Raw genomic sequence first — 27,902 nt, forward strand, 5'->3', positions numbered from 1 at the left:
ACACCACCATTTATTTTTTCCCCCAATCAAGGCCATATCTACACTAGAAACAGTGTGCTAGTACAGCTAGATCAGCAAACTCTCTCAGTGGAGGCATGCACAGTTTGTATTGGCAAGAGTTCTTTCCCTGATATAGCTCATACCAGTTCCCCAAATTATTCTTCCACTATATAGATGGGGAAATTGAGGCAGAGCATCAATAACTGACCCAAGGCCACACATTAAATCACTAACACAGTCATATTGGAACAGGACACTCTGACATTCAACCTTGTTTTTATTCCTCCAGATTGTGCTTTGGCTTCAACTTAATTCAAAAGACTATATATGTATCTACATTCCGGTGGTTGCACTGACTAGCTATGGGCCCTCTGAAATAACAAGGGCACTGGGTCACCATTGTGGGCGTGAATCGAGCACCGTGTTTGTAAAGCAGTGTATAATTCTGAGGTGTTATATGGTGTAGAAACCTATTCAACTAATTTAAAAAATTCTTCTGTGTAGAATTGATTTGCAGTGGATATTTGAAGGAACCTATAGCAATCAATCCCATACAGTTTTTGCAACATAAAACAGGATTTCCACTGCAAAAGAAACATATTTGCAGTTGAATATCATTTGCAGATGAATTATGCCAAATATCATTTTGATTACATTTCAGGAAAACTCACAAGTTGTAACACTTAGCTTTTATACAGCTCTTTATGTCTTCAAAGTACTGTACAAACATGAACTAATGAATTCATTCACTAATGTTTAAATGAATTTGTGAATTAAGAACTATAAACTGTGAGCACTGGAGGTGATATTTTAGACAGAATTATTTGGCGAGAAAGAATACATTGAATGTAAAAGTGACACACTTCAGCAGAATCAGAATTCTCAATAAAAAAGACATCCATTATTTCATAGCTGAGAAGCATATCTCATTTCTAGAGATGGCACTCATTTTAGTCCTAAAGTTATCTATCTACATTCTACACAAATTTGATGTCCTCTTATTTTTATCATTGAAAGTTAGTGACAACAATAGTATAGATTCATGATTAAGAATAAGGCTACGATTTTGTCACAGAGGTCATGGAATCCGTGACTTCCAAAGACCTCCATGACTTCAGCCCTGGTAGCTGGAAGCTGCAGGGTCCCGCTGCCTCCACAGCAACAGGAAGCGGTGAGGTAGCCCCGATGCCTCAGCCAGTGGGCCCCCAAACTCCGAGCCACCATGAACAGTGGCGGTACGCCATAGCTCCTAGCCGCCACAGTCGGGGGGGTACCCCGCAGCTCACAGCAGCTGCGGGCAACAGGGGGGATCCCCGCAGCTCGTTGGCCCCCACGGCGGCAGGGAGATCCCCACAGTTCCCCATCAGCCATGGTGGGGCAGGGGGATCCCTGCAGCTCCACATCAGCCACGCAGGGCAGGGGGACCCCCGCTAGGGTTGCCAACTTGTGGTTGGACGTATTCCTGGAGATTTCATCACATGACATATTCTTTAATTAGTTATTAATCTTTAATTCCTGGAGACTTCTGGACAATTCTGGGGGGTTAGCAACCCTAACCCCCGCAGCTCCCTGCTGTCGCGAGGGGGCAGGGGGACCTGCAAAGCTCTCTGGCCGCCACGCAGGGGGATCCTCACAGCTCCCCAGCTGCTGCGGCAGGGCAGGGGGACCCCCTCAGCTCCCCACCACCAGGGTAGGGGGACCCTGGAGCTCTGAGCCCCCATGGGTGGTGGGGGCCCCGGAGCTCCCAGCCACCCTGCATTTGCCCAGCCCCTTGAAAACCAGCATTGCCAGCTGTCTTCAAGACACAACTGACTTCTTGAGAAAACTACAATCCATTAGTTATCTTCCAGAAAACACCATCCTAGCCATTATGGATGTAGAAGCTCTCTACACCAACTTTCCACACAAAGATGGACTACAAGCCATCAGGAACAGCATCTTCAATAATGTCACTGCTAACCTAGTGGCTGAACTTTGAGACTTTGTCCTCACCCACAACTATTTCAGATTTGGGGACAATTTATACCTTCAAGTCAGCAGCACTGCTATGGGTATCTGCATGGCCTCACAGTATGCCAACATTTTTATGGTTGACTTAGAACAACGCTTCCTCTGCTCTTGTCCCCTAGCGTCCCTTCTCTACTTGCGCTACACTGATGACATCTTCATCATCTGGACTCATGGGAAGGAGGCCCTTGAGGAATTCCACCCGTTTCAACAATTTCCACCCCACCAACAACCTCAGCCTGAACCAGTCCACACAAGAGATCCACTTCCTGGACACTACAGTGCAAATAAGTGATGGTCACATAAACACCACCCTATATCAGAAACCTACTGACCGCTATACTTACCTACACGCCTCCAGCTGTCATCCAGACCACATCACATGATCCATTGTCTACAGCCAAGCTCTAAGAATATAACTGCATTTGCTCCAATCCCTCAGACAGAGACAAACACCTACAGGATCTCTATAAAGCGTTCTTAAAACTACAATATCCACCTGGTGAAGTGAAGAAACAGATTGACAGAGCCAGAAGGGTATCCAGAAGTCGCCTACTACAGGACAGGCCCAACAAAGAAAGTAACAGAACACCACTAGCCATCACCTACAGCCCCCAACTAAAACCTCTCCAGCATCATCAAGGATCTACAACCTATCCAGAAGGATGATCCCTCACTTTCACAGACCTTGGGAGACAGGCCAGTCCTCGCTTACAGACAGCCCCCCAACCTGAAGCAAATAATTACCAGCAACTACACACCACACAACAAAAACATTAACCCAGGAACCAATCCCTGCAATAAACCCCGTTGCTAACTCTGTCCGCATAGAATCATAATCATAGAATATCAGGGTTGGAAGGGACCTCAGGAGGTCCTCTAGTAGTCCAATCTCCTGCTCAAAGCAGGACCAATCCCCAGCTAAATCATCCCAGCCAGGGTTTTGTCAAGCCTGACCTTAAAAACCTCTAAGGAAGGAGATTCCACTGCCTCTGTAGATAATCCATTCCAGTGCTTCACCACCCTCCTAGTGAAAAAGTTTTTCCTAATATGCAACCTAAACCTCCCCCACTGCAACTTGAGACCATTACTCTTTGTTCTGTCATCTGGTACCACTGAGAACAGCCGAGTTCTATCCTCTTTGGAACCCCCTTTCAGGTAGTTGAAAGCAGCCATCAAATCCCCCCTCATTCTTCTCTTCTGCAGACTAAACAATCCCAGTTCCCTCAGCCGCTCCTCATAAGTCATGTGCTCCAGCCCCCTAATCATTTTTGTTGCCTTCCGCTGGACTCTTTCCAATTTTTCCACATCCTTCTTGTAGTGTGGGGCCCAAAACTGGACGCATTACCTCAGATGAGGCCTCACCAATGTCGAATAGAGGGGAATGATCATGTCCCTCGATCTGCTGGCAATGCCCCTATTTATACAGCCCAAAATGCCGTTAGCCTTCTTGGCAACAAGGGCACACTGTCGACTCATATCCAGCTTCTCGTCCATTGTAACCCCTAGGTCCTTTTCTGCAGAACTGCTGCCACTCGGTCCCTAGCCTGTAGCATTGCATGGGATTCTTCTGTCCTAAGTGCAGGACTCTGCACTTGTCCATGTTGAACCTCATCAGGTTTCTTTTGGCCCAATCCTCTAATTTGTCTAGGTCTCTCTGTATCCTATCCCTACCCTCCAGCGTATCTACCACTCCTCCCAGTTTAGTGTCATCTGCAAACTTGCTGAGGGTGCAGTCCACGCCATCCTCCAGATCATTAATGAAGATATTGAACAAAACTGGCCCCAGGACCGACCCTTGGAGCACTCCGCTTGATACCAGCTGCCAACTAGACATGGAGCCATTGATCACTACCCGTCAGTGTAGTTAATCCTCCTCCCCAAGAGGAGATAGCTATGTCCATATGGGGATGTTAGGTTGGTATAACTACATCACCCTGAGTGATGTCGTTATACTGATGTATGTCTGTAGTGTAGACCAGACCTAAGTGTACACTTGCCCATGATTAAGCAAAGTTAACACCCCACAGCAATGAACCGGGCTATTCAGAGCTATTGTTTCAGGTACAGATTCCAATTTTGGTTGGGACCTATTCCTGGAGGTTTCATCACTTGACATAATAAAATTAACCTTTAATTCCTAGAGACTCTAGGACAGTCCTGGAGGTTTGGCAATGCTTTCAAGCCACATGCAGTATCAAGCAAATTTCACAATATTGGCTTATTTTGGTTTGTTTTCAAGGTTTTCCCCCCACAATTATGAAGTCTAGAAATGATTTTTCCCTGCAAAAGTGTTTAAATTCTGAGCAAAAAACAGAATATGCTACAAATTCGGAGACTATGGTATTGCAGAATAGATAGGGCCCTGACTATTTTACAGGGTGAACTTTAGGTCTGTGTCCATAAATATAGCACCCAAATGGAAAGGAATTAAGAAATGCTAGCTCAATTTTGGGTGAGGTTAGAAAACAAATGCAGCAGGGACTGCTATGAATGCTACAAGACCATTATTATAACCAATATAACCTGTGTTTTCAGATTTGTTAATGATTACTGCCTGTAGTGCACACTGAGACCATTGACCCGCACACCCCTCCCTCCCTTCCCCTCTACTGGATTATGGAACCTAGGTTATCTATGTCATTAGAGTGTATGGCTGCGCAGGTATAAACACGCAGGGCGCTCTGTAATTGGCGGTGCATGATGTAAGAGCCATGGCAATCATCCCTACTCAGTTCAGCACGTGTGTGACCTTTTCTTTGAATTCCCATTTCACAACAAGCGCAAGTAGCTTAGGCACTCGGGGCAGTGCATTTCGGAGCAATTACCCGCGCCTGGCACACTATACTGCGGAGGCGGGCGGTGTGCCGCCATCATCGCCCACAATGAGAAGTCAGGGCCCCGCAGGCACCCTTTCTGAAACACAACATGGGGCTCGGGATGCATAGGCCACCCTAGGTGGGCTACAGCTCTATGGGCAGCTCCTGGCTAGTATGGCAGCATAAGGAAAAAGAGAGAGTTGCGTTGTCACGGGGGGGGGACAGAGACTTGCGCTGTGCTCTGGGGTGGGGTGCGCCGCGCGGGGAGGGGGGAAGGAGGTGCAGGGAGCGCTGACTAGAACCTGACACTCACCAGCTGTTCGGCCTCCCGCTCTCTCCTTCTCTCTCCCTCCCCCGCCCGCTCCACCCCCCTCCCCCTTCGGTGGCTGCCCCGGTGCATTGTGGGAGTAGTCCGTTGTTCATTTGCCATTCGACCTGGGCCAGGGCCTGTCGGGACGGAAGCGCTGCCGAGCCGGATCCATTGTGGGGAGCCTGCGGCGGTACAGGCGAGACCCGGGGCCGGACTCGCCCCTTTGTCTCTCTTTGTTCCCTGGGCAGGCCGGGTCCCAGTTTCCCCGTCAGCGGGCAGAACAGTCGGTCGGTCGGGGAGCGGCGGTCGCGAGTCAGAGCGCGAGGCGGGGGGCGCGAGGCGGACGGGGGGCGCGCGCGCGCGCGCGCCATGTTCGCGGAGATGAACCGCAGGACGCTGGCGTTCCGGGCTGGCGGCCTGGTCACCGCGGCGGCCGCAGCAGCGGCCGGGGGAGCCGCCGGAGGCGGCTCCTCGAATAATAACAACGGGGGTAATCCGGCCGAGGCCTGGGCCCGGCAAGACCCCGAGCAGCTGAATGGGCGGGGGGCGGACGAGGAAGTGGAGCTGGAGGGGCTGGAGGCCGAGGAGCTGGAGGCCGCCGCCGAGGGGAAGGAGTTGCTGTTGTTGCCCCCGCCCCAGGACGCAGTCTCCCCTGCGGCCGCCAGCGGCCCTATGTTCGCCGAGAGGAACCGCAGGACTCTGGCCTTTCGGGGGGGCGGCGGAGGGCTCCTCTCCGGCCCCTCCGTCGCTAACAATGGCTGCGAGGCCCCTGCCTGGCCGCGGAGGCACTTCAATGGGCGGGGGCCGGACGAGGAGCTGGAGTTGGAGGGTGCCGAAGGCCTGGAGCCCGAGGGCCTGCTGGAGGGCAAGGAGCTGGTCCAGGACGGGGGCTCCTTGAGCGACAGTAGTGACGACGAAGAGGACGGCGAGGGGGGCAGCCTGGGCGACGGCAGCGGCGCCGAGGGCGGCAGCTGTAGCAGCAGCAGGCGGTCTGGAGGCGATGGGGGGGACGAGGCGGAGGGCAGCAGCGTGGGCGCGGGGGAGGGGGAGAGCATCAAGCATTTCCCGCTAGCGGCCAGGCCCAAGTCCCTGCTGCAGAAGCTGCACGTCTCCTTCCAGGGCTCCTGGCTTAAGGAGTTCCCATGGCTGCACTACTGCCAGGAGACCGGCCTCATGTCCTGCGCCTGGTGCACCGCCGCCGCCTCCGCCCCCACCGACATCAGTATGGCTGGCGGAGGCGGCGCAGGGGGGCACGACGAGCTCTGCAAGGGTACCCGCAACTACAAACGAGCCCTGCTTCTCAGACACCACCTCTCCGCCGAGCACCGCCTCAACGAACCGGTCACTGCAGAGCAGGTACGGCGCCACAGGGGTTGGGCGGGGTATTCGGGATGGGGGGGGGCATCCTCCCGGCCAGGGTAGTGTTGGGTGGGGGTATCGCACTTCCCTGGTGGAGACTAACTCTTTCACATGTCTGCATGCCCACGTGTGTAGTTTAAATGGCTTCCTCGGTCTCTCACTGTCCGTAGGGTTGCGGGGCACATTCTGCTCCAGTATGCAGATTACCCTGCGTTCTGTTTCAGGCTGAAGCATCTAATAGGCCTCTCCAGCCCAGGGGTGCTGGAACAGTTTTTATAGTGGGGGTGTGGAGAGCCATTGAATCAAATTGTAAACCCAGTATATAATGGAATCTGCTTCAAGCCAGGGCCCCTACTTCCAGCACCTATGGTCCAGACACATTAGCTGGGGGTGTATATATAATAGTTTCAGTAGTCATATAGTTAATTGTAGTTATACTTGGTTAACATAACTTACGTGCTCAGGAATGGGTGTCTGCTATTTTCATTTGTTAATTTTGTGATGATAAATTGGTGTCCTTAAGTGCATACAATTTTCTTCTCCTAAATGTGTTTTATATCAGTGCATTAACACTACTTACAGCTTCCTTCTTTGGGGGAAAACTACAAGTGTCCCAAAAACATCTATGTGCCAAATCCTCTAGACGCTAGCGCAAAATCCGAGGGAATATTCATTTTAGTATCTAGGGGGTGCATAGGGTGCTCATATATGCTTTTGGGTGTAATTCTTTTTTCCCAACATAGGTAACTTAGATTTCATCTGCTACTTTGCATAAAGAGTCTGCAATTGCATCAAGATAAACATGTGGTTTCCTGAAAGCATAGTTAATATGCCATCTAACCCCTTTAATGCTTTAAAACTAGTGAGCTGTGTGCATCCCCAGCCACCCTGAAAGCAAAAGCTGTTATATCTCTTATTGGCAAGGCCACTGACAACATTACTCTTTTACTATGTCTACCAAGTGTCTAAAGGGTGTTTGAAATGTCAACAAATACATGTGCTTGACATAAAAGCTGTATTTTTTTTATTGGACCTAGTGCTTAATTAACTGTCTACAATGAGAACTTAATTTCCTTTGTCACTATTGGTTTTTGACCGTATCCTACATTGTGGCTAAATTAACAAGATAGTGAAGTAAATTGATCACAAAATGTGAGTCAAGCATAAGGAAAATGGTTTCTATTCTATAGACGTCTCTAAAGGCACATCTGAAAAAATGGAAAGCCTTCAGCTGTATTGTTTCTGCCTTTGATCTTGATTAGTGCTCTCAAAGCTAGGCAAGTTTAGCTCTGGTCCATAGGTGAATGAGACACTAAAGGAATACCTAATCCTGCTGAATCACTAACTTCTCTGCAGTACTACTTTTCTACCTGAGCTAGAGCTGAACTGGTTTGATGATTGAAATTTAGCTGGCTGCTTAGGCTCTTTGAAGAGCCTGTGGCACTTCTGGCAAGACCAGGTGTTCTAAATTTGGGCAGGATGTCAGTGTTTAAAGACAGGTATGGTAAGCAAATCTAGATGCCCCTGCAGTTTCAATTGGATAGGATATGTAAGTTTCACTTCAGGTGAAACTTCCTATGCCCTGCTGTTGTGTTGCAGTCCACTTTAGAAGTGGGTAAAGTGACTTCAGTTGTCTGAGCATTTTTGAATTATATACTATAAATTTCACCTTTAGTTGAAGTATTTTTTTTATCTTCCTAGTAAAAGCATTCTCAGAAACTTGATGCTTTGAGATTGCTAATGGGATCTGTCATGTAATTCTCAAACATACTTTGTTCCTTGTCCTGTAATTTGAGGCTCGTTCCTCTGTCTCCATTGTCTTGTCCTGGTGTGTGTTAAATGACTAAAATTTCTATTTCCTTTCTGACAGTTTCCTTTGCTTTATTTCCTTACTCCTTGTGTTAACCTCTTTAGCAATCCTACAACCATTCCTATCCCTTCTTGTTTATATTTTAAAATTGTTTTTGGAAGATTATCTTGTAAAGGTAAGTCTGGTGTAATTTATGGAAGTGGTATCTCTGTTCATTCTTGATAAGTCACTGGATTTTGCTGCTTTAATATGTTAAGCTTTTTAAATTTTTCATATAAAGGAAAATGTTTCTGCTATTGTCACCTTACCCAGGTGCACATGAAGTATATTTTAAATAGTCATGTATCTTACAGACTTCTTACTGCTTTACTTCAGATTTGAACATTTTTTCTGTATGCTATAGAAAGACCTTTAAACACTAAGGACAGATCCTCAACTGGTGTAGACTGTCATAGCTTCTGTTGAAGTTCTTTCAAGCTGTTTACACCAGCGAAAGATCTGCACTTCGGTGTGCTGGCGATTTTCATAACATGAATCAGCCTTATCTGTTGTTTCTTCTGTACACTGTCAGTCAGTGCTTGTCCACAAACTTTAAACACGGAGTAGATGGGATACAGTAACACTTCAATATTGTAAATAGGGGGAGCAAACTGATCTTTCAAACACTTCTAAATATAACAAGACCTAAAATAAAAGTAGATTGCTTAATACATTTGAAATCTTCCAAGTTCCATACCTCCTCATTCAAATGAAAACACTTGTATTATGGTATAACATTGGATTTTTCTTCTTTTGTACTATTGCTGAGTAAGTGGGAACCCCTGCAGGGTAGCATTGGGTTGAACTTTCAAATGGAAGGTACTGATCTCTGTATCCTTGAACCACGGTTGTGTGACTCTCTCCCTTTTTTCTGCTGCAAGTTTGTGACTTGTATGAATGTTCAAAAGAATAAATATGGTTTTACTGGGTAGTCAGATCTCTTAAATCACATTTGCCATTAATCCCAAACGTAATTAACAAACTGTGGGGGTTTTTTCTGTTATGTTTCCATTCCCATGTGTTATCGCATCCCTGTTGTGTTTGCATTTCTCTCCACCTCTAAATTTAATCTGGTAATACCAAAACAATATGCCTTTAAAAAAATCCCTGATATCAAATTTTTAGAACATTAGAATATTAAGTAGGTAATTTGTGTTCCTTAGCATGTTTTCCCTAAATTTTTGAGGAAACATCATGGGGGGGGGGAGCCTTTTAAGAGTTAGTTAAAAGCTAGGAGAGATCTTTCAGTCATTGTCCTAGAGATAGTACACATGTATTCTTCACTTGACAAGCTTCAACTGCAGGGCATGTTTAACAGCTGCTAATAACAAACACATGGCATAATGCCATTGTTCAAGTGAGAAAAGGAAATTGTGGGTATTGGACACTAAAGCAGTGGAAACGTCTATAGGTCTGTTGTGCAATAGACTCTCAAAAATAAGAGCAGTGATTTCAATTTTTAGAGAGATACAGTTCACTTGGAATGCCAAAATACATCATAAGTGGTTGTCACAGCTATAAATTCAAGGGTATTAGGATTGGGCCTCACTAAAAGGCACGGAATCACAAGTCTTTTTTTCCCCCTTTGTAAACTAGTTTTAAATAGACAGTTACTATAGACCAAAATTATGGCCTGCCTTTAAATTAGAGTATGTGGTAGACCTGGGTGGATTGATCTAAATCAAAGCAATTTAAATCACTAAGTGGGAAGCCTCGAATTAAATAATTGACTTTGATCAGCTTTTCCATTTGTATTTCAATTTTCTACAGAAGAGTGCATTCTCATATAAGCATTAAAACATGTTGATTTACAACTAAATAGAGCCTTTACACTAGATTTGGTATATCTTTTTTGCTATTTAGGAGGGTAGGCTGTAACTGTATAAATTTATTTAAGAAATTATGTAGCTTAATATTTTTAGATTCTTATTGTACCTTTGAGTAGATTAGAAAATAGTGAATGATATATTGCTTGTTTACTAGATAATTACGTTTTTACTCATGATCTGTGTCAAGCTACATTAGGATGGAAACTGAAATTTAATTACGCAAACGGCATATAACACTTATTCATTAAAACAAGCATATAATAAAGTACATGACCTATTTTGTGCCATGTTTATAAAGGAAAAAAAGTTAGAATCAGTGGAAATTATCTTTATATATAGGAAAGCAGTCTTTAACTTAGAGTTTTTAATAGAGGCTCATGGAGTCAGCATTATTTCTTTTTTAAATGTTTTAAGAAATTATAATTTTAGCCCTTAACACATTTTGTATTCAATTCAGATTTCATTTTAAACAGATTAATAGTTAGGAAAAAAAATGTACTATAATTTAAATAATGAAATAAGTCTGAAATGAAATAAAAAAAATCACTGATTTTTATCTGCCCTGGGGTAGACAGACTGTCTCCAAGTTTTTAAAATTTAGACTCTTGTACTAGGACAGATTTATTTAGTTAATAAGTTTTGCAAAAATGCTATACTGTGGTCTGTGTTCCTTTTGCTGCTGTCAGTAAATGCATGTGGTAGGGGTGCCAGTTTTCTTTCCCCTCCACACGTTTTAAAGTTAGGGCTTTGCAGGTAACACCACAAAAGCTCCCTTTCAGTCTGAAATACGTTTTTGGTTAAAGGCAGAAGTTCTCTGAAAGCAGAAGAACAGTTGATATGGTTCATGTAGAAGAATTATACTACAATTGCCTTGGATGTCATGCAGTCATGAATAGGAAGTGGTGTTTCATTCATAAATATGTTTGAGTATCCCTGTTTTAAGAATTACTTCCCCACCTTTACTTGCGGATTTAAAAGTAAGCTCTTTGAAGTAGGGATTGTCTTATATCTTCTATAACGGTTGCCACCGTAGGGCCCTATTCAATTGTGTCTGTTCAGCGCTACTGCAATATAAATGTTAAATAATAAGGCAAGGTCCGTGTGTAGGTGATGCTTCAGCTCATGGCAGCTGACAGAAAACATTTCAGAAGGTTTTGCTAGAAAACTGTGGCCAGGAAATTACTACTCTTACCCTTCTGAAAGGGCTTGTTTACGGGCAGTGTTTACCTGATGGGGAAAGAACTAACTAATTGAATAGAGGAGGAAAGATGCTGCAAGGCAAATGAAGCAACATATGGAGGATTCTGAAAGGATAACTACTTCTCCATTACTCTTCATACACGCATGCAAGAAGTGGCGCAAGAGTCTTTGGTCCTTTCCTGCTCCCAGGAGACAGCAGAAACTGATGCCAAACAAAGATCTCTGTGTTAGTTCAAGATCTCTCACTAACTTACTGCATTTTAAGAACATGTTACTTTGGAATTGCAGTCATCTGCATTTTGAGGAATTGCTCATGTTAGTTCATCATATCTTATTCTGAATTAATCTGAAATGCCTTTGCGTCTTCCTTCATTTTTTTTTTTTTTATAAACTAATAGATGAATAGAGACCACATTACCCACAATGTGGTGTGGGTATACATTGTGACAAATGGTTTCTTGACCACCGTTTCTTTGCTGTAACTCCTAGTTTCAAAATCCTTTGAGGACTTAGTTGCTGCAAGAAGTTCGGTACTCTGGGGAGTATGGCATGTTTCTGATAGGTTTTGGGGTATTACTGAGTGGATGTACCAAGGGTGTTCTAAGGTGTGGCTGAGAAAACCACATCCATTTCCAGTTATCAAATCCATATTTCACTATTCTGCTTTTCTTTACGCATCTTGCATGAGGTCAGCTGTGAGGAGGGTGGTGATTTAGGAAAGTATAGAGTTGGTTGAGTGCAGTACCCACCAGGAAGACAGAGGCCTGACCGCTGGTGCAGATAAATCTTTCTTCCATTTCTGCCCCACTGGGGTAATAGCTGCTACCTAAAGAGAAGCAGCTAAAACTTGATTTGTGAGAAGATTTGATCAGTCTTGCAGCCATCCTCTTCATGATCCCCATTGGATGGAGTTTGAGAGCTACTAACAAAATACACACGTTATTTTAGTGTTGTGGGAAATGATTTCTTAGTTACGGTGCTAACCGACTGTATCTCTTGATGTCTTCCAGGCATCAGTTTTGATTTGAAGATCTGTTTTAGTCAAACACAAGTTATTGGGTTCAATACAGGGGTAACTGGGTGAAATTTGGTATGTGTTACATAGATCCAGTCTAGATGATATAATTGTTCCTTCTGGCATTAAAAAATGTGAATTATAGTTGGCAACGATAGTGTTTTTTCTCTTCACACTTTGATTACTGAAATTCTAGCCTGTGGCCTCCTAAACAACTTATCCAGAGTCCAGCCTGTTCTGAAACATCTGTGGCCCTTTCCTAACTGATACATAGCAATAGAGTTGCATTAACCATGTCCTGAAAGACCATCTCTGACTGACTTGCTACAAAATTTCTGCTGCCTTCTTAGTATTCTTCATGGCAATACTCCTTCTAACTTAGGGCCACCCTGAATATCCCAGTCTGCCAACTCTCCCCTTTCCAATTTTCTCTCCAGTTCCTCCTTGTTCAGAGGATACTCCTTTGCCACATCATCTGTTGACTTCACCATCCCTTTTGAAAATTCAGCTCAAAACTCTCCTGTCTGCTACTTACTGGTTTCCACTATCTGCATTGACCTATAGTAGTAATACTTCACTGCCTGGTGCCTCTTTGTCATTGTTCTTCAGGAATTGTTACAAGCCACTTTGAGATACCCTGATGAAAAACGCTATATAAATGCAAAGCATGTAGTAATTCCCTTGATAACACTTGTTACACATTTAAACACTACTATAATGGCAAATCCTTGTGCAACATTTTTAAGATGTTTCCTGGTTTAGTAATTCAAGCTTTTGTGGTATTTTAACACTTGCAGTAATCACCTTCAGTACTCTTTCCACTTGTTTTTCTGAACTAATGTCTAATGGTGAAGGCTGCCACTGTAGAATCATAGGACCGGAAGGGACCTGGAGAGATCTTCTAGTCCAATCCCCTGCACTCATGGTGGGACCAAGTGTTATCTAGACTATCCCTGACAGGTGTTTGTCTAACCTTTTAAGAATCTCCAATGATGGAGATTCCACAACCTCCCTAGGCAGTTTATTCCAGTAAGTTTGTCCTAATGTCCAAACTAAACCACCCTTTCTGAAATTTAAGCCCATTGCTGTCATAGCTTCAGAGGTTTAAAGCAGGGGTGGGCAAACTACGGCCCATGGACGGTTTTAAGTCGGATTGCGAGCTGCACCACGCGGCTCAGCCCTGCTCCGGCCGGGGCGCTGGGTCAGGGGTTGCACCATGCGGTTAGGACCTGCTCTTGTGCTGTGGACAGGGTGCCAGGTTGGGGGCCGCACCACATGGCTCCCGCAAGCTGCACCACATGGCTCCCGCAAGCTGCGGCATGGCCCCGCTCTGGCTCCTACATGCTCCAATGGCCCCCTCTGGTGCTCCAGTGGGAGCTGCAGCGGTTGTGCCTGCAAATGGGGCCGAGTGCAGAGCCACCTGGCCGCACCTCCACATAGGAGCCTGCTTCTGGGAGCCGCTTGAGGTAAGCGCCGCTTGGAGCCTGCACCCCTGAGCCTCTCCCCACGCCCCAGCCCTGATCCCCCTCCCGCCCTCTGAACCCCTCAGTCCCAGCCCAGAGCACCCTCCCACACCTCAAACTCCTCATCCTTCGCCTCACCCCAGAGCCTGCACCCCAACCCCAATTTTGTGAGCATTCATGGCCCGCCATCCAATTTCTATTCCCCGATGTGGCCCTCGGGCTAAAAAGTTTGCCCATCCCTGTGTTAGAGAATAATTTACCTTCCTCTTCCTTGTAACAACTGTTTATGTACTTGAACTTTATTAAGGAAGTACCATGTACTCTAAATAATTGATGAAGAAATTGAATAGAACCAGACCCAAAACTGATCACTGTGGGACCCCACTTGAATATGTCCTTCTAGCTTAACTACTGTCTGGGAACAGTTTTTTCCAACCAGTTGTGTACCCATGTTATAGTACCTCTATCTAGGTTGTATTTCCATAGTTTGTTTTGGAGAAGGTCATGCAAGACATTATCAGGTACCTAACTAAAGTTAAGATATGCCACATCTACTGCTTTTCCCCATCCACAAAGCTAGTTACCTTGTCAAAGAAAGGCATTAGGTTGGTTTGCCATCATTATTTGTTGACAAATCCATGCTGACTGTTACTTATCACCTTATCGTCTAGGTGTCTGCAAATTGATTGCTCCATTATCTTTCCAGGTACTGAAGTTCAGGTGACTAGTCTGTAATTTCCTGGGTTGTCCTTATTCCCCTTTTTATAGATTGGCACCGTAATTGCCATTTTACAGTTCTCTGGAGTCTCCCCTGTCTTCCATGATTTTTTTTGAAGATAATCACTAATGGCTCATATCTCTTCAGTCAGCTCCTTGAGTATTCTAGGATGTTTCACCAGGCCCTGGTAACGTGAAAACCTCTAACCTGTCTAACTTGTAACTTTTTCTTTCCCTATTTTAGCATCTGGTCTTACCTCATTTTCACTGGCATTCACTCCATTAAATGTCCAATTACTACTAACCTTTTTGGTGAAAACTGAAACAGAAAAGTCATTTAGCACTTCTGTCATTTTACACATTTTCTGTTATTGTTTCTTCCCCCTCTTCCCCCCCCTCCCCCCAGTAATATGCTTATCCTGTCTTTGGTCTTCCTCTCATTTGTAGGATGTTTTTTTGTTACCTTTTATGTCTCTAGCTGGTTTAATCTAATTTTGTGCCTTGGCCATTCCAATTTTGTCCCTGCATACTTGTTTATATTAATCCTTTGCAGTTTGACCTAGTTTCTGTTTTTTTAGGATTCTTATTTGAGTTTCAAATAATTGAAGAGCTCCTTGTTAAGACAGGGAGGTCTCTTGCCATACTTCCTGTCTTTCCTACACAGTTGGATAATTTGCTCTTGTGCCCTTAATAATGTCTCTTTGAAAAACTGCCAGCTCTCTTGAACTGTTTTTCCCCTTAGACTTGCTTCCTATGGGATCTTACCTACCACCTCTTTGAGATTGCTGAAGTCTGCCTTCTTGAAATCCTTTACCTTTATTGTGCTGTTTTCCTTCTTACCATTCTGTAGAATCATGAACTGTATCATATCATGATCACTTTCACCCAAGCTGCCTTCCACTTTCAAATTCTCAACCAGTTCCTCTCTATTTATCAAAATCTAGTCTAGAACAGTTTCTCCCCTGATGGCTTTCTTCACTTTCCAAAATAAAAATTTGTCTCCAATATATTCCGAGAACTTGTTGGATAATCTGTGCCCTGCTGTGTTGTTTTCCCATCATCACCAAGTCTGTGCTTTGGATGATTTTTGTTAGCTCTTTATAAACAAGCCTCATCCATCTCCTCTTCCTGGTTAGGTGGTCTGTAGTAGATCCCTAGCATGACATCACCCTTGCTTTTTACCCCTTTTATCCTTACCTAGAGACTTCCAACAAGTCTGTGTCCTATTTCCCTCTCAACCTCATTTTTGAGATACAAGACCTTGTCCCTTTTTTCCCTGCCTGTCCTTCTGGAGCAAGCCGAAACCTTCTATACCAATATTCCAGTCATGTGTATTACCCCACCAAGTCTCTCTGATGCCACCTGTCATAGTTGAAAATTAAGTACTTTAGAGTTTAAAAATATGCCTAGAAGTGCACCAACTTTTATAAATTTTCATTAGAATATTGTTTATTACTAAATGCGATCTGCAAAGGAGGCAGGGTGGCATTTGTATTCATTTTGCTTCCATTTGTTTGTGGAAGGCTGATAAGGAGGGAGGAAGGATATATTGGGAATTTGTTAAAGTCCTGTCTCCCCATTTTTACTTGAGGCCAGAGAAGTGGTGTGAGGGAGTTTTCATAGCTCTTACCTGAACAGGTTGGTGGTTGAATCTTTAATGACAAGTTTCAGAGTAGCAGCCGTGTTAGTCTGTATCCGCAAAAAGAACAGGAGTATTTGTGACACCTTAGAGACTGACGAATTTATTTGAGCATAAGCTTTTGTGGGCTACAGCCTACTTCATCGGATGCATAGAATGGAACACACAGAAGATATTTATACATACAGAGAACATGAAAAGGTGGGAGTAGCCATACCAACTGTAAGAGGTCAATCAATTGAGATGAGCGATCAGCAGGAGAGAGAAAAATACCTTTGAAGTGATAATCGAGATGACACATAGAAGGTGTGAAGATATTTTAACATATTTTAACTTGAGGAAATAAATTCAATTAGTGTAATGAACCAACCATTCCCAGTCTGTTCAAACCTATTTAAGTGTATCTAATTTGCATATTAATTCAAGTTCAGCAGTCTCTCTTTGGAGTCTGTTTTTGAAGTCTTTTTGTTGCAAAATTGCCACCTTCAGGTCTGTCACTGAGTGGTTAGAGAGACTGAAGTGTTCTCCCACTGGTTTTTGAATGTTATGATTCCTGATGTCAGATTTGTGTCCATTTATTCTTTTGCGTAGAGACTGTCCGGTGTGGCCTACGTAAAAGAATAAATGGACACAAATCTGACATCAGGAATCATAACATTACACTAATTGAATCTATTTCCTCATGTTAAAATATCCTCACACCTTCTATGGGTCATCTCGATTATCACTTCAAAGGTTTTTTTCTCTCTCCTGCTGATAGCTCATCTCAATTAATTGGCCTCTTACAGTTGGTATGGCTACTTCCACCTTTTCATGTTCTCTGTATGTATAAATATCTTCTTTCTGTGTGTTCCATTCTATGCATCCGATGAAGTAGGCTGTAGTCCACGAAAGCTTATGCTCCAATAAATTCATTGGTGTCTCAAGTACTCCTGAATCTTTAATGTAAATCTCTTCTAACTTCTAGTTCAGGCATTTGTTAACAAAAATGAACACTTTAAACACCCAAACTAAATATCTTTCCATCAGTGGCTTACATTTAACTTCTGTGGTACTTAAAGCTCATCTACCCCCTTTTTCCTGAAACTGGAAAAACAGTAGAACTGGCCTGAGTTTCTAATACACAAGGAAACTTTCTGGAAACTTGTATTTTATGTTGCCTTTATTAAATAAAGTAACAAAGGATATAAACCCATTTTCCTCTGTATTACATATTTAACTTAAGTTTATTTTCATATCCTGTTGGCAGCAGTGGGAAAACTAAAAAGGAAACGGAGTTAACTTTTTTTTCTCTAATTGCAGGAGTCAGAAATACCGTCGGAATTGACTAATGAGGGGTACTGCGACTACAACAGTAGGCCAAACGAGAACTCTTATTGCTATCAGCTGCTGCAAGAACTAAATGAACAGAGGAAGAAAGGCATTCTTTGTGATGTCAATATTGTGGTGAGTGGGAGGGTCTTCAGAGCTCATAAGAACATCCTGGTTGCCGGCAGCCGTTTCTTTAAGACTCTATACTGCTTTACAAACAAAGAAAGCCGTAACCAAACCACTGTTACCTATTTAGATGTTGTTGCTGTTCAAGGTTTTTCTGTCATATTGGACTTCTTATATTCCGGTAACCTTGTCCTTACAAGCCAAAATGCCATTGAAGTGATGTCAGTGGCCAGCTATCTTCAAATGACTGAGGTTGTCCAGTCCTGTCGCAATTTCATTAAAGATGCCTTAAATATAAGCATTAAATCAGAAGCTCCAGAGGCTGTAGTGGTGGATTATAACAGAAGATCTGTTAGTCGGGATGGTCTGCCTTCATCAAGGGATCAGAAAGTTGCCAGTTTCTGGGCAACACGGAATCTTACTAACTTGGCAAGCAGTATAAAAACTGAAAATGATGGTTACTGTATTGATGAGGGCCAAATAGAAAACTATCAAATGAATGACTGTAGTTGGGTCCAGGACAGCTCACCTGAAATGGCTGAAAATGAATCTCAAGGTGAAGGAAAAGTGTTTGTGTGGAATGACATGGCCTCACAGGGACAATCAGTTCAAGAACCAGGAAAAGCAAGAAGGAAAAACCAAACTACAAAGAGATTTATTTATAATATACCACCTAATAATGAAGAGAATTTAGAAGATTGCTCAGTGATGCAGCCGTCAGTCCCATATCCAGAAGATTTGCAGTTTATTAAGGAAGAACCAGGTAAATTATTTCACTAATATATTGGATTATCCAAGTGTTACTGTTTGTATCCATTCTAGGATAACCTCATTTCTATAAACATGTATTAGCTAAGATCCTGCAACAACTAGTAAATCTGTAGACAAAATGAATTGCAAATATCTGACAATGTTGCAGTGAGTCTTATCTAATGTAAACATGCTTACTCTGTTTCAATTAGTTAAAAAAAAGGCTGAATGTCTGTTTCGTGTGCAGATGTACACTATTTCCAAAACTGTATTAAAACTTACAGTTCACATTGGTGAATATCTACTTCCTATAATCCTCAAGAGCCAGTTATCAAATAAACCAAACAATGTAACATCAACTGGTGAAAACTTTCAAAAAATTTTTATTTTGCTTATATAAATGTTTAATTCTTTTGGCTAGCACATTTCAACTATCCACACCATGTGTAACTTAATCTGTACTATGCTTTAAAATCAGCAGTTTTCTTTTAACTTGAAAATAACTGAGTTTAATTGCCTGGCCAGATGCTCTCCTGTGGTGGGAAGGTTGATGTCTGTAAATTTGCATCTGCTAGTGACTTATCTTTTGAATGATCATCTCTTTGTTCAGTGTATAGAGAAGCTGCATTTTGACTTCACACCAGTGGTGTTCAACATATGGCCCTTGAAGAGATGTTTCACTTTTGTGAATTGAAAGTGTTCCTTGAGCCACACTTGCAGTGTGGTGTATGGGTGGTGTGGTGTGCCAGTCCCATTGGTATGGGCTGGTGTTGGATGGGATCACCTCCAGCTTTGTGCCATTTCTCAGGAGTAGTTGTAATGTGAGCCAGGAGTGCTCTGAACAGCTCCTTAGTAGCTCCCCAGCTGTCTGCCTGCTGTATTACATGAGGGAGGAGAGTTGCTTTGGATGCTCTGTTGTCTGTTGCCTTGTTGAGCTGCAGGTGCTTCATGGTGAACAGGATAGAAACTTGACTGATCCTGCCTAAATTTAAGGGATTGACTTGCAAAAGAGGGCTTCTCCTTCCTCATGCAGCCAGATAGGGCAGCCTAAGAAAAGGATAAAGAAGCTGAGAATCAGTGAGTTATAGGTCTCCCAATTGTCTGTCCAGCCCATGGCAGCTCCAATTTTTCAGCTAGTAATGGTCCCTAAGCAACCATATGCCAGCTGGGGATAGCTGGAGCACAGCATGCTCAAACTATTCCTCTCCTTGCTCCAGCCTGTCCTCTGTTCAGGGCACTGCACTGGGGTGTGTAGGAGCCAGTTATGCTAGATCTGTGCTGTTATGGGCGGTCCCCATATTAGGATACCCACAAATGCCCTGCTGTGGATGACTTCCTTTCCCCTTGTATTGCCGGAATAAGGGAGAACAGCAACATTGCTTGATTAATATTAGGGAATTCAACAAGCACATTTTTATTCTCAAGTCTCAGATCCTGCTGTGTCTGCTTTGTAGTGTCACCTTCAGGTAGACCATGTCTACTGACTTCACTCAGAATGGACTCTTGTGTCAAAATTCCCAGTCGTAACCTATAAAGAGTTGGCTAGGAATTATTTTTCCAGAAAGAGCAGTAGAACCCATGCTACTGAAGGAAGTATGAGTGTGTTTTATTAAAAGTATTTCCTGGCGTAAGTTTTCAGTATCTTTCATCCCATTTTTGTGTTTATATGCTAATACATATTTTGTTTGCTTTATCAACTGCTGCTGCACGAGCAGCCTTTTTTTATTTCAGCTGCCCACAAGGATGTCTGTCCTTTTTCCTCTCTTCACCCTCATCCTGCCCTGAGTAGTTAGTTTGAGATTTCAAATTATTCCACAAATGTGAGGTAATGTGCATTGGAAAAACATTGAATTTGATCTGCCATTTACTACTACTTATTCAGCCCTTCTAAGTCCCTCTAAAGCCTTCACTAGTCTTAACTGCACTAACCAAAATAACTTAGTCATCTTTAAATGTTTCTACCTCATTGTTCACCCCTCCTTTAGATAATGAATAAATATTTTAAACAATACCAGTCTTAAGATGTCCCAAGGTTGAATATTGCAATTAACCTCCTGCCATGTTGAAAACAAACCATCTATTTATCCTATTTGTTTTTCTCCAGCTAGTTTTCAGTTCATTTTAGCACTTTGCTCCTTACCCCAATGAGTGCTTAACTTCCTGTAATAGCCTTTTATGAGAAATTTGATCAAATACTAGTTTTTAGGAAAGTCCACATAAACTTCAGCTGTTTCTCCTTTGAACTGGTCAAAGAAATAGTGGATAAAGGATGGATTAATCCGGGGTGATTAAGCCTGTAGGACAGGCATAGCCACTTGTGGCCCTTAAGGGCAACTGTTAACAATATACCCGACCCTTGCTAGAACGTGGGATTTGGGATCCATGCACAGTACTGCGTCAACACAGGGACCACGTTAAAACGAATTGCAATTAACGTAATTAAATTTGGGATCCATGGCCGCGATCTCGTCGTATGCGAATTCTACTGGGGGTTGGGTGTATTTGTACTTGATTGTGAGTTGAAAATGTTCCCTGAGCTTCACCCCCCACTCCTTAAAAGGGAAGTGGTTTTGAATTAGCTTTGTTACAAGGAGGAAGAAAAGAGCACAACTTCCCCCAGTGGCCGCTGCGTGGTGTGAGCCAAGAGTGCTCTAAGCAGCTGCTGTCCCGTCTTTTCCGGGCAGTTTCTCTGGTGGCCGTGTGCTCTATTGCAGTGGAGGGACCAGAGTGCCTGTGGTTTTCCTTTACTTGCTTCCCTGCTCGGGCCTGTGGGAGCCTAGGAGAGTGCCCACAGAGACACCTAGGATAGCTCAGAAGAGGAGAGGAGGTAGAGCAGAGAATCATCAACCAGTTGTAGTTCCTTCATCCAGCTTTAAACAGCTAAGGGGCTGCTCTAACTTGTACCAGCTGCAGTGGTCCTATGGATGTCATATCTTAGCTGAAAATAACTGCAGTGTAATGCACTTAAAATACTTTTCCCTTGCTCTTAACTTTCCACATGCTGGCACTACTGCCACATCCCCTCTGGGGATGTACCCAGCAGGGAACTTTAGGGCGACTTCTGTTCCCTTTGTGCTGCTTGAGTGGCACGGGACAGTCTGATCCAAAACGTTATGGGAGGCAGTTCATGGCCAAGCTCCCATATTAAGAGCTGACATTTCAAAGTGCTCTAAACTCCATATGCATACTCAGTTGTCTTGAAAAGTGGTATGCCTCATTGGGGGCAAAGTAGGCTTCAGTGGTGCAAATTTGGGAACATTTGATCCCAGCCCAGAGAGAGAGTCCTCAGGAAAAAAGGGCTGGTGAATAGATTTGGACTGTTTTAACTTGTATGCACACTTCTGATTTAAACTGACACTGCTCTGTACCAGATAGAGCTACCTGCTCCGATTCGACCTGAGCTAGTGTGCAGCAACTGAGTTCTAAGTTGGGAGAGCAATATTTAAAAAGTTGGATTTGATTTCGCTCAGTAAACGGGTACATATAGGGAATCTGCACCAGAGAAAATGACTTTTGTGAACAAAACACTCCACTGCTTACACTTCTCCCTGGGGAGAATTAGTGAACAAACATCATGATGATAGTCATGTTGTTTAGTGCACTACTGAAAGGTACTTGGATACTATGCTAATGAGCCTGGCATAAAAACTTATATAAAATAGTGTGCTCTGGCAGCCTTTATGCTCGCTGGCCCTAGAGCTGATATAGTACATAACGGTTTTGGGATGGAAGGTAGCACGAATGACCCGTAACCTCATGCACAATCCATTGATCTGATTGTATCAAAGGAGTAGATGAAAGTATCTTCTGCTTAGGAAATCCATCAGCTATACCTTGTGTAAGAGAACGTTGCCGTGACCAGAGGCAACATTGGCCAGCCACACCTCTGACTTCATATGCTAGTATATTGTCAGTCAAAAGCAGTGGCGGATTTAGAGTTAGTGGGGCCCTGTGCACAGCTTCATTTTTGGGGGCCCTCGGGACCTAGCCAAGAAAAGAGCATCTCCCCCGCCCCCCGTTTCTCATTCTTTTTCTTCCATCCTCCTTCTATATTATAAGTAATGGAACGTAAATGAAAATAGTGAAGTACTTTGATTGGGGCAGGGGGTTGGGGTGCAGGGGGCAGGCTATGTGAGGAAGTTTGGATGCGGGCTCTGGGCTGGGTTGGGGTGAGGAGTGCAGGCTCTCGGAGGAAGTTTGAGTGCAGGGTGCAGCCTTGGCGTTGGGGTGCGGGAGGAAGTCGGGGGGTTGTACTTGCCTCGGGTGGCGTGGCTCCCAAAGTGACCAGCGCACACACCCCTATGGCAGTGGCTCGGGGGCAGAGGATCTCTGCGTGCTGCTGCCCACAAGTGCCGCCTCTCCCACAGCTCCCATTGGCTACAGCTCCTGGCCAATGGGAGCTGTAGAGTCAGTGCTGGGGGCAAGGGCAGCGCTTGGAGACACAAGCCCCCTCCGCCCCAGGGGCCACATGGACGTGCCAGCTGCTTCTGGGAGTGGTGCAGAAGGAGGGGGGCAGGGAGCCGCCTCAGCATTAGCCCACGCCACTCCCAGAGACGTCCGGCTGCTGGCACGTCTCTGCGTGCCCATTGAAGGGAGGGGGCAGCGGGTCTCTGTGAGCTGCCCAGGAGGGAGCAGTACGCGGAGCCGCCTCCCCCCCTCCAGGGGCATGCAGAGACATGCCAGCAGCCGGATGTCTCTGGGAGTGGTGTGGGGCCACCGGCCACAGTATACCTGACTGAGCCCTGCTGTGCTGCCAGCCTGGACTCGGGCAGATTGTCATATATTTGTCCTGCATTTTGGGGGGCCCCTTGTCATTGGGTGGTCCAGTTCCCACTGCACTGTTTGTTTCATGGTAAATCCACTCTTTGGCCAAAAGGTTATACCAATCTTTGTCACATATGCCTATTCATGGGTAAATACCAATTCAACTGTAGAAGGACACTTGTGTGGATGATAGTTTCCATAGGGAGCCATGGGTAATTCAGCAAGGTAATACATGAGGGTACTGAGGCTGCCAGATGTTGGGCGTAGGTATTAGTTAGTAAATGGTAGCAACAGCAGCCCCTCTCTGGCCGTGATGCAGGAAGACACTCGTGACTGCACTGTTCATAAGACCTTCGTAGGGTTCAATAAAAGCATGGCGATTTGCCATGTTACGGGAGATATCATTTTTCTCCCAAAAGAAAAAGAATGGCTTCCTTCAAAGACTAAGAAAATGGAAACCACTCTTTGTTCCTTGGGTTTGTTGTCCAGTTATCATTGACCAAAGAGGTTAAATAGTACATCCAGAATCTGGGTGTTTGGCCTGTCTCTTCATACAAGGTCAAGGGGCGCAAGCCTCCTAAATACAAACAGCAAAAGCTTCTTGGTCTTCTAAAGGTTTCAGAAAGACTAGCAAGTCTGTGGCGTCTGCCTTAGAGGACCTATCTCTTAAAGGGATATTTAGAGTCTTGTACATCAAAAGGCTCTGCGCTGTTGGGAAATGGAATCTTGAATTGCCTCCAGAATGGCTCTATAGAGCCCTTCTCAGGGAAGTTCCCAGGTTTACATGTTTTAAAATAAATCCTTTCTGTCAAAAGCTACACTGACCCATAACTCTGGACTAGGAAAACTTTATGGTCTAAAAGATGGCTAGGGCATTTGATTTGCCAGGAAAATCTGCATGTTCTGGGTGGTTGTGAATGCACTGAGGTGCTTCAGGTAATCTCAAGGTGGTCCTGATTCAGGTGGACGGTAAGGTCACAGTCTTCTAAATAAAACAGACTAACTGTGCCAAAAGTCTTGAGATTAGGAAAATTTATACAATACTGCCTAGTTTGCTTGACAGCAAAACTTGATCACTGACTGAAGCCAATTTGTGACAGAGCTACATGAACCCTCATTTGGGGTAGTGAATCAGTGTTGTGTATGGGGGGTGTGTGTGTGCTTTTTTTATGAATGGGGACACAGTAAAGATTGTTTATAACGGGTCAGCAACCTTTCAGAAGTGGTATGCCGACTCTTCATTTATTTAGGTTTCGCGTGCCAGTAATACATTTTAATATTTTTAGAAGATCTCTTTCTAGAAGTCTTTAATATATAGCTAAACTATTGTATGTAAAGTAAATAAGGTTTTTAAAATGTTTAAGAAGCTTCATTTAAAATTAAATTAAAATGCAGAGCCCCCTGGACTGGTGGCCAGGATCTGAGCAGCGTGAGGTGCCACTGAAAAACAGCTTGCATGCCGCAGGTTGCCTACTCCTGGTTTATAACAACCTAGAATTGCTCTACACCTGACACCAGAAAGATTGGACTGGCAAGATTCCTTCTGTCAACTAGAGATGGGTTACATACATTCCTTTGCTAAACTACCTCTAGTACAAAAATCCTGACAACCTCTGAGACAATGGCTTCATGATCAGAACTAATGTTCCAGCCAAACACCAATGTGACCTCCATTCTTTCCTCTTCTCTTCCCTCCCCCCCCACCCTCCCATCCATCCAGATCTCTGTCCCTGACAATGCCATTTTATCTGCCACTATAGCACATAACTGGGATCTTTTCAACTCTATGCTTGAGAGTTGAAAAGATCAACCAAGTCTGCATCAGTAGCTTGCCCTTGGAGTGTTGTGAAGGATCAAAGTTCTGACCCTTTCTGGCATTCATCATCTAGGAATTTCTCTTATTTTAACTATAGCAAACTCCTCTCCGGCTTTCCTGACATCCATCTCTCCTCCTTAGGTCTATTCAGAAAGCTGTTGATTAAAAGTAGCTTTCCTGACCTTTGCTTTTGACCATGTCACCCCTCTTTTTCCAGTATCTCTGACTCTCCACTGTATCAAACTTCTGGTCTTTATGCTGTTTAGGCCCTCCAGTTTAGCTGCTACCTATCCTTTCTTTCAGAGGGGTAGCCTTGTTAGTCTGTATCAGCAAAAACAACTAGAGTCCTTGTGACACCTTAGAGACTAACACATTTATTTGGGCATAAGCTTTTGTGGGCTATAACCCACTTCATCAGATGCATGCAGTGAAAAATACAGTAAGCGGGTATAAATATACAGCATATGAAAAGATGGGAGTATTGAATTGGCTTTGTTAGCACTAAAAAAAGTAATTTCCCCTCTTAATATTCACGACTTCTTATCAACTGTTGGGAATGGGCCACATGGACCCTAATTGAATTGGCCTCGTTAGCACTGATAACCCCCTCCCCACACACACACACCATACTTGGTAAAGCAACTCCTATCTTTTTTCATGTGCTGTATATTTATACCTGCTTACTGTATTTTCCACTCCATGCATCTGGTGAAGTGAGTTAAAGCCCACGAAAGCTTATGCCCAAATAAATTTTAGTCTCTAAGGTGCCACAAGGACCTCCTCATTGATCTATCCTTTCTTGTATCTTTACTGTGTTGTTCTATCAACAAAGCTAGCCTGTCTCCCCTCTCCAAATGGCTTTAATGCATATAATATTCTTACTGACCCTCTCATTAAATTACTTATAAGTCACTTTCAAAAAGCCACTTCCATGATACCTACAGTGAACTGTAACTGATAGCTGCTAGGTAAGTTGTGTCTTCATTTAACTCACTTGCTGTTTTCAAGTTAAAATGAACTATGCATAATGGCTGCTCTGGGTGCATAATGTTGCCTGTCTCACCTTTCTTGTCTGCTGACCACTTATTTCCTCTTGTGTTAAATGTGATTGTAAAATCTTTGGACAGTTATTCTCCTACTAAATACTTTGGCACACCCTGTACCAAGTGACCCTGTTCCTTGTTGTGTAGGGGCCTGAGCGCGAATGTGTAGCAGTAAGAATCCTAATTGCTGCTTATTGGCTGAGGCAAAGAGAGTTCTCTATCCTTTCAGTTGCCCACTATATCTTTCAAAAGCCTCTCCATATTTGGTGATAGAGAACCATTAAAACTTTCTATAATACAACTGAGGATGTCTCTGTCTGTATAGAAGATGAAAACTGATAAGTCTGATTTCAAGTTACCCTATCTGCTGCATTTTTTTAGATAGAATCGTGTCCATCATCCTCAAACCTTTAATCTGCTGAAACACAACTTTAGTCTGTTCTCATCTCTTTGCAAGGCAGTTGTCGTATTCTCTACACACACTTATTGTTTACACTACATCAAAAGACAGGGTTTGATTATCAACATTGCAGATACGGGCGGTTTTTTTGCTTAGGATTGCTAAAAATGTTGATCTCAAAGCTTTCTTTGGTGCTTAATCTTTTTCTCCTTTTTGGATGGCATTATTGATTTTCTTCAGTTTTTTCTTTAAGACCAAGAGCATTATAAGAATTATCTCATCCTTTCTGTTTAAAGTGCTTACCTGTCCTCACTATCCAATCCAGTTCCTTGATTTTTTTAATTTATTTTATTTTTTAAATAGAGACCTGGAGATTTTTAATTCCCAAGAGTGGGGTATAACAGATCACCATTCATCCATACTCTTCACCACAAAAGGAGGATTTTGTGTGTATACGGGAGTTTGACCTATTCAAAAGGAATAGGCAGTTAGATATTCTATGTGAATCCCTTGTTTAATTACATTAGCCATTGTGAAATGCCTGTACTGGAATCAACAATATAATCTTCAAGCTGAGGGAGTTCTCGCTAGTTTTTGTGTGTGGGAGCATGGACATAAGAATGATCTGGTATGATCTAAATAACTTCAAAGAAGAACTTCCTTACAGTAACTCCCTCCCCCCTCTCGCACAATTCTTTCTCCACTTAGCTCACTTAACTCCCAGGAATCAAAGGAAAATTAGGTTGTCACTACCTCCCCTCCAACAACCAGGCATGAGAGCTAAAATATTGGAATTCTCCTCTTCTCCCCCTCCCATCCTCTTCTCTCTCCCCCGCCCTCCTCAAAAAAAACCAAAAACCCCAACAACCTTGGAACAAATCTTGTGGGCAGAGGAAGAATAATTTCCGGTTTACTCATTGGGATCTGAGGCTTTGTGATCACTGAGACTGAGCTGCTGAGGGTCAGTTGCGTGAATGATCCCACATGGACTATAGCTGGCAGCTGGCTACCCAGCTGTGTGACAGTTTTTCCAGACACCTGCTAACTTCATTTGGGCTCCCTTTGAGCTGTCTTCCCATGCAGTTACCACTGCCAACCATAATCCAGAATGCTGTTTAAGCAGCAGAGTAAAACTGATGCATACAATGTGATGTTGAGATTTTCACTCTACAATAGTAGTGAAAAATTGATGTACGTTGGATACTTCTGCACATACCTTGCCCAGCAGAAAGGAAGTATACTGTCATTCCGCTGCTGCTGTAGCACTGTCAAAACATGGCATAACTTCTTATATTGTGTGCACCCCCTACCTGCAAATGGATGTGTTAGCTGGAATTTACAAAAGTGCAGACATAGCTATTCCCATCCTGCTCAGGACTTAACACCTGACAAAAGATGGTAGGACAGGATTACAAGCCTCCAGATTTAAAACATCCATCACCAGTGAAGAACAGGCACAGGAGAAGGGTAGGAATGATGTGGCTG

The 27,902-nt window shown here is 43.7% G+C and overlaps 1 protein-coding gene across 1 annotated transcript in view; it reads left to right on the forward strand.

Moving 5' to 3' along the window:
* The first annotated feature begins 5,241 nt into the window (after positions 1 to 5,241).
* Positions 5,242 to 27,902, forward strand: part of ZBTB10 (zinc finger and BTB domain containing 10) — a 32,508-nt gene continuing 9,847 nt past the window's right edge. Inside the window, exons 1-2 of the mRNA XM_034763177.1 lie at positions 5,242 to 6,492; positions 17,510 to 18,407. Coding sequence (XP_034619068.1) covers positions 5,506 to 6,492; positions 17,510 to 18,407 — 1,885 coding nt within the window. The 5' untranslated portion in view covers positions 5,242 to 5,505. The remainder of the gene's footprint in view (positions 6,493 to 17,509; positions 18,408 to 27,902) is intronic.

Source organism: Trachemys scripta, chromosome 2 (genome assembly GCF_013100865.1).
Source record: "Trachemys scripta elegans isolate TJP31775 chromosome 2, CAS_Tse_1.0, whole genome shotgun sequence".
In the NCBI taxonomy this organism is placed as follows: domain Eukaryota; kingdom Metazoa; phylum Chordata; order Testudines; family Emydidae; genus Trachemys; species Trachemys scripta.